This window comes from Tasmannia lanceolata, unplaced genomic scaffold (genome assembly GCF_043159265.1).
Source record: "Tasmannia lanceolata isolate RefF3 unplaced genomic scaffold, GAP_Taslan_0.1 ptg000037l, whole genome shotgun sequence".
Taxonomy (NCBI): domain Eukaryota; kingdom Viridiplantae; phylum Streptophyta; class Magnoliopsida; order Canellales; family Winteraceae; genus Tasmannia; species Tasmannia lanceolata.
In genome coordinates, this window is record NW_027518714.1 from 6,440,458 (window position 1) to 6,456,779 (window position 16,322).

Here is a 16,322-nt window from a genome sequence, read left to right on the forward strand (position 1 = left end):
CTTGATCTTATATGCATGCCCTCTATGCCCTTTTGTAAACTCTTGTAAGAGATTCTATATTTGTATTTAAGAGTTTTTGCCAATAAATTCCTAATTAGTAAAATATTTTTCAGTTAATTATTAAAAATTATATATCATCTAAAAAGTTAGAGAGTGTAAATAGTATCTTCCAAAACATCGATAAAACTGAATTTTCGTTCAATTCCATTTTCAATTATTTTTGAAATTATAATTTATCCTTAAATATTTTATTAAGTTACAAAATATCATCTGTTGGAAAAGAAAATCATGTTCATTTGATTATATTCCTCTTCCACTTTCTGTCCGAGTCGATGTCCACGTGAATGCCCACTTTCTTCTTATGAATTGGAGAAGTGTTTTTTTCATGGCACTTGCTAGGCACTTTCGCGGAGACCCATTACACTGGCTTCTGCCTGATAGCTGTACTCACATGCAAAAGCCAGCTCGGAAATGGCTTTCCGTGAAATTGCCTACCAAATCCCTTTTTTTATATTGAGTTAAGAGATTCTCTCACATTTTTCTTTCTTGGGATTTGATAGGCAATTTTTTTTTCATTTGAAATGGTAGAATGATTTCATTAGATAAGGGAGCGGGCCGAGGAGGACACGAGAAACAATAAAAATAAAGACACAAAAAAACTCTCAAAGAGGGAGGAAGTCAAACTACTCCAATGTCATACGACTAACTCAAGAATCCGCCTCCCCATTGGCAGATCTCCTCACGTGATTGAAGACAATAGCAGAGCCCGAGATTATTAGATCATCTATGAGATTATTAGATCATCTATTTCATCACATTTTGCCGCGACGACCTCATATGAATTAAATGAATAAGACAAAAACAGCTAAAAAGTTTCACTCCTACAAAAATATGCCGCGAAATGCTCATCTTTGATTGACGGGTGAGGATCATCTATGCCCATCTTTGATTGAAGGGTGGGGATCATCTGAATGAACGGAGACTAGAGATGCGTGATGTCACAGTGGGCCCACATAATTAATAGTCCCACCTGGATTAACACCCCATTAGCCCCTCCTTAAGCATACAATCAGTGGACTTTTTCGAAAGGGAAAATGATTTATTAAGAAGAGGAGAAATTACATGGGGGTATGAGTGGCTTTACATGTTTTATGTTTTGAAAAAAAAAAGAAAAAAACCACTGAATCATAGCCCAAAAACAGAACATAAGCAAAGATTTGAATCCGTATATGCCGAATCTGAAGTTCAAGAGGTAGAATAAGTGTGCCCCCATAAAAACGAAATAAAATTATAATTTTGCTTGTGTATTACTTAAATTATATGTATAAAAAAACTGATCTTATGAATAGATTAAGAACACCAAATAGTATATATACAGAGTACAGGAGAAGCTATAACTCAATTGCAGGTGATTTGCCTTCGTTTCGTCATCTTTTCAATATTGTCCAAAACCAATGCTGTCAAGTTCACATCCTCAAATCCAAGATCAAGGCCAATTCTGAGAAGAAATATGAAATTACTTTTAGTATCTTATTGATCAAGGACGATAAAAAACTGGAATGAATTTTTCCAGCAGCCTTTCTTAAATTAATTTCACTTCCCAGACTTAAGAGAAAAATCTCTAAAATGAAGGATAAGCTAGAATTTCTTACTTGGGATCAAGTGTTATCTTTTGAATCTCTCTGATAGCCGAACTGGCTGCGTATAAAGACATCTTCCCTACCTGCAGTAAAAATCATAAGAAAAAAAAACATGAACTTCCCTTCGGAGAAAAAAGCAAGGGTCTGATTACTAAGAGAAAGCCGTATTGCCTGACCTCCAATATCTGAAGTTTGGCTTCATGATCATCAGGAAGGCAGCGGATTTCTTGAGCCATACGTACAGATTCCCCCAAGCTCTCAGGAGATAAGAAATCCAGACTTAGCTGAACTGATGACTGAAAATTCAACCATGGAAAGAAAGAAAGAATTAGTAAGCATATCACGCAAAAGTTCAGATAGAGAATGCTCTCTCCCTGTGATTCTAAAAAGACACACGCTCCTGAAATTAATTGACTAAATTTTCCAGGTACAGTATCTCCTTAGGCTTTCTGTTGGATTTGAATTTCCAATGCATGGTTTTGTCATAATCCAGAGACTTGGTGTCAAGAAACACCAGTTAATAGATTAAATTTTGAAGTTTGGTATAGTGATTCCCTGGATAAGGCTTCCGGGCAGTGGTGGAATTTAAATGTACCTTGTACTGAACATAAGACTAGCTAGTCCCCTACAGCTTGGCACAGGGTAATGGCAATAGTGGCATTTAAAGTACGTAACATATATGACTAGCCTGTCCCCAATGGCTTAGCATGGGATAATGACAAGTACAGTCTACTTTTTTCGTTCTGCCAAGCACGTATGCCTCTCCTACACCGCAATGGACTTGCCACTTCACCAATAGGTAAAATAGCATAAATGAACATGTTTAACCATCTGGAAAATGAAGTGGGTTTTGTATTGATAATAGTAGTTTATAGTGATAATAAAGAATTTTTTGGAAAATCATAAGAAGCAATAAGCAATTACAAGAAATTCAAAAAAAAAAAAAAGCAATAAGCAATTACAATAGAAGTACAGCTTGCCCAATTGCCAAAACTGGCCTTGAAATTCTATACCTACAGAGTCAGCCAAATCATCGCACTTGTATCTATGCAGCCTAGGAGTCTAGTGTTTCTTCAAGGATTCTTGAATTCGGTAATATATTTTAATCAATTTTAAAAATTTAGTAGTCCTACATAATAATATGATCTTAACATGTAATATATTTTGAATTTTAATAAATTAAGTAAATGAGATGTTTTATTTTCATATAAAAAGCAAATTCCAAAGTGTCCGAAAAAAGTACTTGTAATAATAAAATGATAATGCCAATCACTTCGATCCGGTACACACAATAATCTGGATTTATTCATATACTATTTTTTTGTAAGGAATTAAAACAAATTAATAAATCCAATTTAATTTGTAATTTGATTCGGATGCCCATTCAGAAGAGTCCACATAACCTATAGCCAGAGTCTATTAGCTGTTTCCCTCCTTTCCTGCCAAGATTGGAAATCTTGTATTTTACATATCCATATGATCCAATTCCTTGGGTTTCCAAAATAGTGCAATACTCTCAACTCAACTAAGCCTTTTGTCCCAACTCAGCTAATGAATCCTTCAGAAAATTTCATGAAGAAGGTGAATGAGTCTGCCCGACTCAAATACTAAGTCTAATCCTGACACTAGTTGGGTTCATCTACATGGATCATTTTCTTCAATTCTCTCCTATCGAAGGTCATGTTCTCTGTTATGTTCCTAGCCATCAAGTCTTTCCTCATTGTTTCTACCCAAGTTGTTTTCGGTCCGTCCCCTCCTCTCTCTACTCCATCAACTTGGCACGAGTTACTTCTTCTCACTGGAGCATCCAAAGGCCTAAGTTGGATATGCCCAAACCATCTTAAGTGGTGCTCTCTCATCTTCTCCTCAATTAGTGCCACCTTCACCTTTTTACGGATGTCTTCATTTTTCATTCTATCTAACCTTGTGTGGCCGCACATTCATCTAAGCATTCGCATCTCCGCTACACTCATCTTATGCACAGGCTGCTTCTTGGTGGCCCAACATTCTAAGCCGTACAACATGGCTGGCCTCACAGCTGTCTTATAAAACTTTTCCTTCAACTTGGTAGGTATTTTACGGTCGCACAAAACTCCCGAAGCATGCTCCCACTTCAACCAACATGTTCTTATTTTGTGGTTAACATCCTCTTAAATCTTTCCTTCCTTATGTAGGATTGAACCAAGATAGCGAAAGCCGAATGATATCCCTCTTAGGTACCTCTTGTCCAGTCATATTTACTACATCCTCGCCCCGCCTCCTTACATTACTAAAGTTGCACTCCATATACTCTGTCCTAATCCTACTCAGTCTAAAACCTTTGGATCCCAAAGTAGTTCTCCACAACTCAAACTTAGCATTATCTTCTGCTTTCGTTTTGACAATTAATACTATGTCATCTGCAAATAACATACATCACGGCACATCATCCTGGATACCCTCTGTAAGTTCATCCATAACTACCGTAAAAAGATAAGGGCTTAGAGCGGATCCTTGGTGCAGTCCTATTGTAATTGGAAACTCACTAGATGCACCATCCATAGTTCTGACACTAGAAAATGCTCCATCGTACAAATCCTTAATCACATCAACATATTTAGTAGGCATTTTTTTCCTTTCAAGAACCTACCAAATAACACTCCTGGGAACCCTATCATACACTTTCTCCAAATCAATGAAAACCTTATGATGGTCCTTTTTATTTTCACTAAATCTCTCCATTAACCGCCTAATCAAGAAGATAGCTTCCATAGTCGATCGTCCGGGCATGAAGCCAAACTGATTCTCTGACACCTTAGTATCTTTTCTTAGTCTATGCTCAATTACCCTCTCCCAAAGCTTCATAGTGTGACTCATTAGCTTAATTCCCCAATAATTGGTGCAACTCTGAATATCTCCTTTATTCTTATAAATAGGTACTAATGTACTCTTCCTCCACTCATCAGGCATCTTCTTAGTCTTTAAAATATTGTTAAATAATCTAGTTAACCAAACCAAACCCACATCACCCAAGCATCTTCAAGTCTTAATAGAAATACCATCAGGCCCCATAGCCTTATCTAATTTCATATTTTTCATAGCTACTCTTACCTCTGATGTTCGGATTCTACAAACAAACCTCCGATTTGTATCATCAAAAGCGTTATCAAGTTCTCACAAATTCACTACGGGTTCTCCATTAAACAACCTTATTGAAGTAACTTCTCCACCTCTCTTTAACCTCGTTTTCTTTTACTAATAATCTTTGATTCTCGTCTTTGATGCATTTCATATGATTCAAGTTCCTACGCTTCCTTTCTCTCATCTTAGCAAGCTTGTAAACATCTTTTTCACCCTCTTTCGTTCCTAACCTGTGGTACAAATCCTCATAGGCCTTGCCTTTAGCTTCCCTTACTGCCTTCTTTGCTTCTTTGTTAGCCAATTTCTACTTCTCAAAGTTCTCCTCATTTCTACAATTATGCAAACATTTATAACACTCCCTTTTAAACCTAATTGCCTTTTGGACCTCTTCATTCCACCACCATGTATCTTTACACAGCAGCCCACTTCCTCTAGATTCTTCGAGTACCTTTCTAGCTACTTTTCTGATATAACTAGATATCACATTCCACATAATATTAGTTAGGAGTGCAACTCGGGTCGATTTTTCGGAATTCGGGTTGAGCTTTTACCTTGAAATCGGGTCGGACTCAACCCGACCCGACCCAAGTTGCACCCCTAATATTAGTCCCTTCGTAACGACTCCAAGGTCCTTCTTTAAGCAGTCTATCCTTAAGCATATTTAGTTTTTCCACTTTGAGATTCCACCACCCGGTCCTCGGCTGTCAAACATCTCTATCTTTTCTCTTTCAACGTTTAATGCATATATCCAACACCACCAGCCTATGTTGTGTGACTACACTCCCCGCGTATGACTTTACAATCTTTACACGTAGCTTTGTCCTCTCTCCTAGTGAGGATAAAATCTATCTGGCTACAGTTGGTTCCACTACTAAAGGTTATCAAGTGTGAATCTCTTTTCTTAAAAAAAAAAAATTGTTAACATCAAATCATGTGCCACTGCAAACTCCAAAATATCTTCTCCTGCCTCATTCATATTGCAAAAACCCAGTCCTTCATAAAGCCTCTCAAAACCTCCACTAGTTCTTCACACATGCCCATTTAAATCTCCTCCTATAAATAACTTCTCTCCAAGTGGTATTCCTTGGACTACTTCATCCATATCCTCCCAAAATTTCCTCTTGACAGAGTCATTTAATCCTATTTGAGGGGCATACTCACGAATAACATTAATCATCTCTTCACCTAATATTAATTTAATTAGAATAATTCTATCACCCATCCTTTTAACATCATTTCTTAGGCTCTTACCTATTATAATCCCTACACCATTTTTATTCATCTCCTTCCCTGTATACCATAACTTGAAACCCGTATTTTCTATTTTCCTAAATTTTTCTCCTACCCATTTAGTCTCTTGAAGGCAAGCTATATTAACTCTCCTTCTACTCAACTAATTCCCTCAGCTTACCTGTTAGTGAACCTATGTTCCAACTGGCTAAACAAATCATTTCCGAAATAGTGCAATGAGAAAGGGGGAGATAGACGGCTATAATTTTCAGGCAAATCAAATCCTCAAAAGCCACCAATTAACTGATTTTAGCACTAAGTTGTCCAAGATATATGTGTAAGTAGCTGAGAAATTTCAGCTACAGGATTTCTCTTGCCATGTTACATTCAAAGGCTCGAGAGAATTCCAACTAGTGCTGATATTTCATTTTTCATTTAGAACTTTAGAATTATGATTCTAATTTTGGAGTTTATCAGTATCAATGGCCTCACCTGGAGATTTCTAACTTGGAAAGGGCATCCAGCGGGGATGAAAACAGCCTCACCGACATGCTGTTCGAACGTCCATGGTTCTATTTCTGAAGAAAATCAGCATTATTAGTTAGAAATTTAAAAAGTATTGGTTAGATTGTAAAAAGGCAAACGAAAAAATGGCAAAGATCTTGAGGATTTTTAACTAAAATGGATAGAAATAATGCGAAAAAAATTTCTTTTTTCCCCATAATCATCTCCAAGAGAAGGCCAAAGATACCTATAAAACCTTTGCCTTTTTAACCCCTAAAAATGAAAAATGCCAATGTTAACGTTTCCCCTTACTGAACTCATCCTTCAATGTTCTTTTATGATCTTTATTGAGGAAAACAGCTTGATCATAAACAGGATGCATAACCTGAGATCCAAACAATAATACTAACATTAAACACTTAAAAACAAAGGAATTATGTAAACTCAATATGTATGCAAATACATAAAAATGAAGCAATAAACTTACTGAATCAATTGGGTGAATAGTATCACTCCTAAATTCACTCCAATGAAGTCTCAAATACTCATTCAGCTTTGGTACATCCTGCTTACGGAAAATATCCCAAATAGCTCCAGCATGAGCTTTTTCTGATATAACATCCTCAATCTCCTTGTCCAAGTGGGAATAACCCACTTCCATCTGTCCACCTGAAGGGATTTCGATCCCATTACATAGTGGGTCCTCCATGATCTCATCGTCTTTACCATTTGGTCCCACACCAGATTCATTCTGTTCGTGATCATTAGCTGTCAAATCAAGTGACTTCTCCCTCTCATCCAAATTTCTTTCAGGTTCCACTACATGTGCATCACCAATTGATTCTTCTGCATTGGGTTCCCTAAAATCTGTCTGCATCTTTTCAATCTTTGCCCGCTGCCAACCTTGAAACTTCACTTCAGATGTGTGCATCAAAAGGTAAACCTACATAAAATTCAGAATACCAAACTTTGTTAGTATTTGCACTGCCAACTGCCAATGAATCTCCGAAATTAAAGTAAACCATAGATGAAGCAGGAGTGTACTACGATGCCTTGGAAATTCAAATAACCAAAACTGCTGGTTTTCCATCTTTTGTTAGGTGGTACAAAATAATTTGGTTATAACTAAAGCTTAACAACTATAATGTGACAGCAACGACACTTGACACATGTTCAGTTCATAGGACACAATTTCATTCTTGGTGTAACAGATGCACACTTTCAAAAGATTCGTTATTCAAAAGTTAGAGAAATCCTAGCCCTTAGTGACTTGGTAAAACAATTTTCTTGTGAACATACGGGTTTTCCTTTTTTTATTGTCGCAATTTCTTAATATAATCATGCACAGAGGCATATATATGTGTGTGCATTGCTTTTTCTGTTCAGCAATCGGATCTCATTTTAAGGCATTAAAATGTTTACTTAAGTGCCAGTCACTTTTGCTATCAATTGTAAATACAGTGCAGGTAGATTTTTTATTTCTCCTTATGATAGAATTAGAAACAAAGATTTTTCTGAACAAAGAATAAGTTCACAAGCCATATACAAAAACCAAAGAACAGAAGAGGAACAGAAACTGTGAAGGAGGAAGAAACAAAGACAACCATCAGCATCATAGAAAACCAAAAACACTAAAAGTTGAGTTTTAAAGTATATTTTTACGCAGAAATCTACAAATGAAATAGTTTCTAACAAAAGTAATAACCAAACAAAAAGATCCATCTCACTTACTCTAAAAGGCAATTCCTTTTCCCTTTTCTCTATTGAAACAGCAATAGAAGTTAATTAAAAGAAGAGCAAGAACAAGACAAAGATTACATCAGAGGCAGAGATTGCCCCACTACAAGAACATCTCTAGTCATTCCTTTAGCAAGGACATCTGAATATTGTTGCATCTCTAAGAAAAAAAACTTGAAGCCTCAATACGTATGTACACATTTAGTTAACAATTTTTGTCAATTTCCACAGACCCACACTCTTCCGAATTGCCCATCAAATTGCATTATTTGATCTCCTTGAACCTGTAATCTACTGCCCAACTCCTTAAAGAGACGTAATAGTGTGAGAAGTGCTCTAGCCTAGGCCTTGTTATTTTTAGGGGCAGTAGCATCCATCTTGTTCTCCCTCCCTTTAGAAATTTTACCTTCAAGGATCTTTTTCGCTAAAGAAATGTTTCATTGACACTCCCCAAAACTCCTTCCTTGCCCAAGCCCAATTTACCCAGAAGAAAATACTTAAAATCCCCTTCCCCATTGGAGCAACTTTATCCTCAAAGGTAAGCTGATTTCTCTCCTTCTAAATAGACCACACCACAACATGAGGCGCCATCTCCAAAAAGTAACCAACCTCTATCACCAAAGTGTTGACACTTCATCCTTCAAGAAGATCGAACCATGTAAGAACCCTGCACCAAATCTTTCAAGCAATCTTAAAGTGAACTAAAATATAACTAGAAGTGATGTAGGACTGATTAGGGAAGATGACTTGAGTCTGTTGATTTTAATCACAGCAGGGGGTTTACAGGATAATAGGCTAGGGATTGGGTCTAATGAAGGGGTAGAGGGTCATGTAATAAGGAAGCATGTTAAAGGGTATGGGAAATCAAGTAGGGGGAACACACTTGTGACAGGTTTTGAGCCTGTGATAAGTGAACTGTTGGGACTGTTGTAACAGGTTTAGGGACTGTGGTAGCAGATCTGTGGAATGGTATGGTTGGGCTGGTTAGAGATGGACTGAATTTGGATGATTGGACTGTTAGGACTGGTCTGGATTCGTAGGTGGTAGGGGCTGATCTGGGAATTAAAGGTTGCAAGAATAGATCTAGGGCTGGTCTGGGAATTTCACACGATAAGGAAAGATCTGTGAATTACAACAGATCAACAGAAAAAAAAGTGTTGGGTTTCTTGGATTCGAGGGTCAGAATTGGAGGTTGGTTAGGGAATTTAGATGGGATTTCAGATTTAGGGGACAAATTTGGTGATCAATGGGGGTGACCAAAGAACAGACCACTGGGGGAGTGGATTAGGATTGTTCCTTCGATCTGTGAACAGACCAAGAACAGTTCAAGAAAGGGTCTAGAGTTAGGCTGTCGGCTGTGCACAGGGCAGGAAATAGGTACCGAATGGTGGGGGGAAGAAGGGTGCCGATCAGCTGGTTGGATGACAAGTTCTTGAACATTAAACACAAAGCAGGGTGTGGGAGATCAAGACTGAAATCAAGAACTAGGGGGCGGGAGGAGGAAAAAGAGAACCTAAAACCACTTTAGGGTTCCTAGAAACTCACCTACGTTGCAGCATCACACTCTAAAAGCATGCAAAGGCAGCAGCAAGCAAAGCTTTCAATTCAATCAATATTCTAGATTAAAAAAGGGGCCAAAGGCATTACATATATAGACTTTGGACTAAGACCAACTGGGACACTTGACAACTTTAACATGGACTCTTGGTTGCTAGCACTTGGACTTTTGTTCACTTAAGGCTTGGACACTTAAATCACTTTTCGTACTACTTGATAGGCGTCACTTTTGTAAGGTATTCACCTAAGTGACTAAAGTGATTTTATAACAAAAAGAGTGAAATACGCCCTATAACTTAAAAGGACTTATATAACACCCTAAAACTAAATGAAAGACTATTTTAACACCAGTGATGGCCCCCATCTTCCTAGTCAAGTCTTCGACTCTCGTAGAGGATGGTCCCCATCAAGAAGACTCCTCTTCCTCTTTACTCGCCGCCACACAATTATTAAGTATAATTTTCTTCCTTTTGAATATATCAAAGCCTGATACGTATTGTTTTTGCCACCAGCTGATATGGTGACCAATATGGATAATCATGTTCCATAGTGTCATCCATGCGAAACCTTGAACCCTTGGAGAAACCATGCTTTACCATATTCTACCCCAAAATGTCATTTGATCCATTCATCTCCCTTAGAACAGCAAAGAAAGATTGTAGCCAAAGAGTAGCATGCATAGCCTACAACCCTGACTCTTCGATCTTTTATCAAACTGGGAGACAAAGACCTCTCCTAGCATGCCAAAGAGGGGCAATAAACAATGGAACTCATCATCTTTAGGATTATTAAACGATACCCAACCTCAGAACACTTTCGCTCATAACATTAAGAAATCTTAACCCATTTTCATTGGGCAATCTGATGGAGGCTCGGGAAAGCCCTAGCATAACAGGACTCTACCAATCCAAAGATCTTCCCAAACCATCCCCCCACTCCCCCACTCCCCTCAGCCTATACCTAGTGCCTGACACCAACTAATCCCTAACTTGATGGAATCCAGTACAAACAATTGTAGGAAATTTTAAAATCAGACTTGATGTAGGACTTATGGTGTGATTAGCAATCTTTAGGGCAGATTCGAACTACCCAGGAATTCAAAAGAGTCCAGATCTGTTCGTAATTCTTAAAACTCAACTCAACTCAACAAAGCCTTTGTCCCAAACTAGTTGGGGTTAGCTAAATGAATCCTTCAGGAAAAAAAATCACAAAGAAGGTAAAAGGAATCTAAACAGCTGTAATCCTGGTTCTAGTTGGGTTTTTCTACGTGAATCATTTTCTTCCATTCTATCCTATCCAAGGTCAAGTTCTCTGTTATGTTCCTAGCTATCAAGTCTTTCCTCACCGTTTCTACCCAAGTTGTTTTCAGTCTGCCCCTACCTCTTTTTACTCCATCAATTTGGCACGAATCGCCTCTTCTCACCGGAGCATCCAAAGGCCTACATTGGATATGTCCAAACCATCTTAAGCGGTGCTCTCTCATCTTCTCCTCAATTGGTGCCACCCCCACCTTTTTACGAATGTCTTCATTTTTTATTCTTAAACAATGATCCTAAATCTGTTTGTAATTTTTAAACAATGATCCTAATTCTCGAGATTAGATGATAGCCAAAAAGAACAAAAATCAACCAAGATCTAACCATAGGATTGGAATCAAGATTAAATACTCAAAAATTGAGAGAAAACGTTGGAAACAATCCCAGTCAAGGAATAAAATTGGAATTTTAGAGATGTGAGGATTGGAAAGAAGGCGGCAATTGAAATTAAAAAGGGGTGTACAAATACATTTGATGGACAAAAGAAAAGAAGATAAATCACCAAGGTATCATATCAAGTTTACCTAGGACATCACACTACTAGGGTTGTCGAGGCATCATTCCAAGATGTTGAAGGACATCACGTCCAACGCTGCACAAGCAGCTAGTACATTCTCATTCATCCATAAGAATAATGAATGTAGGCCTAGGAGTTTTTTTATGGTGTAAGGCCTTACAACAATACGGTAGGGGTACCACCCTTGATATTTGATCCAACGGCAGCTCACTTTTTGAGGAGCTGCTGCTGGATCAAACATCAAGGGTGGTACTTCTGACGTACCACCTTTACGTGTTTATAAAGCCTTCCATCATATAATTCCTTGTAGGACTAGAATATATACACTCCTTTCTTTACTTGCGTAGGGAGTCTCCTTCCCAAATTGGAAACCAAAACTCCACACAATCTAAAAATCCTTCCCATCCCCCCGAGGGGTTTACAAAAACCAAAAGAAAAGGAACATTGTCCCTTTCAACTGTTTGACCAAAGTTAAACAGTCTGTTAAAGTATAAAAGATTAAATAACGCCATCCCCAACAGCTTAAGGTTTTGGAGTAATTGGTTGTTTCACATGGTATCAGAGCAAAGGTCATGGGATCAAAACTCCTTGATATTAAAAATCCACATGTAATGGCCAAACCAAAAAGAGGGGCCACGTGTAGGCCAACCCTAAAAAGAGGGGTCACACGTGAGGGGAAGTCTTAAAGTATAAAAGATTAAATAACGCCATCTCCAACAGCTTAAGCTTTTGGAGTAATTGGTTGTTTCACACAGTCAAAATGACATATTTGCCCCTCTCCCCTCTAGAAGCTTCAATTCGAGGCCAAGTGGATGGATGTGCCACGTGGGCCCCACTTGAGCATATGTTGGCACGACTTCGCTTGAATTCCTTTTTCTTCACATAGATGGTCCCAATCACAGTCCCTCTGAAAGATTAAGCACCACAACCAATATCTGGTTCGATTCCAATTCTACTCACATTACCAACAATGCAGCAGATTGTTTCCTCTCTCCAACCAAAAGCAAGTGGCTTGCTTGTCCCTCTCGTTCATCTTCAAACAGACCAAAAACCCTCCCTAATTAGAGTGGAGCACAGAATCTTGATGTTGAGATGGTTGACTCCAAACTAGAGATTGCTGGTAGGTTTAGGAGTTGAGCGGGTCTCCAACCAAGTCTAACCTTCTAAAATTTCATGCACATAATATGCATGCGTAGTGTATAAATATTAGTACGTGGATTATCATTTCCATTATAATATATATATATATATTACTTGATGTAGGTCAGCACGTTTTTTCGAAAGACAGTCTAGAGAAGGCCTTGTATCAACCTCAAGGAGACCCACAACCAGGTCTCCAACCAAGTCTAACCTTCTAAAATTTCATTCACATAAAACGCAATCATAGTGTATAAATATTAGTATGTATGTGTAACACTCTTTTACTTTAAGATGCAGCATCAAGAATTTTACTGCACAATAGAATGTGGGATGTGGTTTAGTTCAACATGTTCCTCTCCGGCCACATGGTCGACCTTTTTCCACATGCGGCAAAATGAAATTCATGTATTGCAAACTCTGAAATGAGATGGGTTAAAAACCAAACCCAAAGGTAAAAGGACATCAAGTTTGATTTCTTTAATATAGGAAATCAAAAATTCTAATCTTGAATATAAAAATTGATATGTCGGAAGATTCGTTGCCAAGGAAAAGGTAGCACGAACTGCAGATGATGTCATGACATAAATATACAAAATGAAGATGAAGATTGCTGAACTTCTTTGTTAATGCTATCCAGTGTGGATGAGAAAGTACATCTGTAATGGAGAGATTTGCATCATCCCAATGAATGAAGAAATGGTTTAATAAACATAAATAATTTCTATGATATAAATATGGAGTCCATTAAATTTTTTGGAGGTCAAAAAGAACAAGCAAGAGAGCATGTTGAATGTTTTTGCGAATGAGGAACAAAATATCTTATAGACTAAAAAACAGATGATCAATCTAATGTAATGGTTCCTATTCAAAAACAGCGAAAAATAATAAATTGTATCCACAAAACCAATTCATGCATGACTAGTTAGCGGATAACTCTTCCTTGAACATGCAACAATGAATTTGAGATGTTTAGTTATGAAATGTCAACATAAAAATAGGCAACATGAAAGAATCACCAGGCACCTACCACATCACCCATATTGACACGGAGATTGGTCACAGAATCTCCTCTACCAAGATCTTCAGATGCCCCATAAGCAATAGAAATTCTAGGTCCGACATCAGCCTGCAGGGGATCATGAGGTAGCTTTGCAGCTAGGTTTAGAAGGCCCCATTTGGAATGAATATACTCTAGCAATGGCAATTTACAAATAAATTCAGGTCTCTGGTACAATAGGAACTCTTCCAAGGCACGGGGAGACGGCCAGTCCTTCAATTTTAACATTTCTGGCCAACCATTTTCGTGGATGCGTCCCTCTGAATATCCTTTGATGAACTGACTAAGTTCAATATCAACCTATCATATGTGAAAATATTATTAGAAGACAATCCAAACGTTCAAATCATAGAGCAATGGACAATCTGCAGTTGGAACCAACAGGCAATGACGCTGAGTACAAAGGCAATTGTGGAGGCATACCTCAGACCAATCTAAGCAATCAATGGCCTTCAAAAGTCTGTCATCTTCTTTCATTTTCTCATCTGTAGTTTCCCGAATTCCTCTCCATATAGCCATGGGATCCCAGCTAGAAGCCAATAAGCAATCAAACATATCCTTAACAATAATAGGCTCACTCCTAAGCCAATGCTTTTGAAAATGGCCAATGCCCTCAAGTTTGATATCATTGGATGAAGGACAATATAGAAAATTGTCATCGCTATCCTCTTTGTGAGAGGATTGACAAAGCTTAGAGTCACGTAGCCCAACAGATTGAGAAACCGTTTCCTCCAAGCAAGAAATGCATGTCTGAGAACTGTCCATATTATAGACCTTGCAACCATTAACCAATTCTTCTGCATTTCTCACCAATTTTGCGACCCAGTTCATTTTAAAAATGCGCCTTAGAGCTAATGACCGGCAGCCACAGCCACCAGACTCCTTTGGGGGGCATGGGATACTGCCATCACTGTTGGCTTTCCAATCACGAAATAGATGAGACAAATTTAAGTGTTTACCACCTATTCTTGTTTCAGATGAATCTGTTTGCTCTGTCACAATGGCCCCATCTTGGCTTCTTTCGAGAAACTGACTTTCTGCTGGTTCCCCTTTGTCAGCACCAATCAGAGACGCTTGTCGAAGATCCCGACAACAAGTGAGGCATAAGTCATACAAGCACTTTGCGCAGTGCCAATGATAATCAACAATGGGTATTCTACAGCAATCACTGCACAGTGCACACACACAGAATGTGAGAAATATAGAGTCACCAAAACATGGAGCTTGTTCACATGCTTTAACAGCCAACAAAGATAAATGGATGCATGGATGCGTTTTGCAAATAAAAAAGGACAGGAAGGATACCAACACATCTGTTCATCTGCATGCAACTTTGCTCTGGGAATATCTGTTCTGGTTCCTGGTGAGAAAGGCATAAGTTGGACAGACTATGCATAGCACTCCTCTTTGTGAGTGTAGTAAGTACATTTATACATACATATATATGGGTAGTGATAAATTCACCACCTTGAAAGAAGAATACACCCCCCGTATTTCTGTTAAAGGGGGTGTATTGTTCTTTCAGGGGGGTGAATTTATCACTGCCCATATATACATATATATATATATATATATATATATATATATATATGAGAAAAGTCTTGGTGCGCTTAAGTGGTTATAACGCCTCCCATTCGTTTAAATGTTTGGTCCCGCTTAAGCGAACCAATGGGAGGCATTATAACCACTTAAGCGCACCAAAAAAACGTATTCCTCTCTCTCTCTCTCTCTCTCTCTCTCTCTCTCTCTCTCTCTATATATATATATATATATATATATATATGTATATATATATATATATATATATATATATATACTAGTAAAAAATCCCGTGCGATGCACGGGCCGACAAAGAACTGTACGGACCACGTCATAAGTTGATCCAAACCGTCCATGTGATGGAACACAACATTAATAGGTTGTGCCCCAAAAATTATTTCCATAGGCTGATCCTAGCCCTCCAATCCATAGAGGTTTCCATAATTCCTCTTAAATCGGATGGTTAAGATCACCCTATAGATTTTTTATTAAAAAACCATAAAGGAGGGGGGTAAGATTGAAATTATGTAGCTTTAATGGGTGCCTTTGTTAAAAAGCATAAAGGAGGGGGTAGGATTGAAAATATGTGAGTTGAATGGGTGCATTTGTTAAAAAAAGTCAAAAAATTATCTTCTTTATATATATATATATATATATATATATATATATATATATATATATATATATATATATATATATATATATATATATATATATATATATATATATATATATATATATATAATTTGTGCAATAGTGTATTATGACCATTAGATATCTCTTACCATGGAGCCTGGTCTCCACCTCTAGCTCAAAGGACTGCTCAGAATGAATTTGCTTGAGTACAGGAAGAACTAAGGACAGGAGGCAGTGGAGATACTGCAACTTATCTCTGCCAGCTATCTCCCGTATCCTAACCTGCAACCAACTACATTCAACAACAGATTTCTACAATAACAATGAAA

General features: G+C 37.8%; 1 protein-coding gene across 4 annotated transcripts in view; it reads right to left on the reverse strand.

Annotated features, from left to right (window-relative positions):
- Positions 1-1,201: 1,201 nt before the first annotated feature.
- LOC143860491 (JmjC domain protein JMJ24) overlaps positions 1,202-16,322 on the reverse strand; it is a 29,615-nt gene continuing 14,494 nt past the window's right edge. For 3 of the 4 annotated variants that reach the window (XM_077371166.1, XM_077371168.1, XM_077371167.1), the window contains 10 exons: positions 16,143-16,305; positions 15,124-15,178; positions 14,242-14,986; positions 13,789-14,118; positions 6,982-7,437; positions 6,807-6,879; positions 6,483-6,568; positions 1,817-1,936; positions 1,653-1,723; positions 1,202-1,498 (listed from right to left, as the gene is read on the reverse strand). In XM_077371166.1, the coding sequence (XP_077227281.1) occupies positions 1,399-1,498; positions 1,653-1,723; positions 1,817-1,936; positions 6,483-6,568; positions 6,807-6,879; positions 6,982-7,437; positions 13,789-14,118; positions 14,242-14,986; positions 15,124-15,178; positions 16,143-16,305 (2,199 nt within the window). In that variant the 3' untranslated portion in view covers positions 1,202-1,398. The remainder of the gene's footprint in view (positions 1,499-1,652; positions 1,724-1,816; positions 1,937-6,482; positions 6,569-6,806; positions 6,880-6,981; positions 7,438-13,788; positions 14,119-14,241; positions 14,987-15,123; positions 15,179-16,142; positions 16,306-16,322) is intronic. The other variant, XM_077371169.1, reaches the window with a different exon arrangement.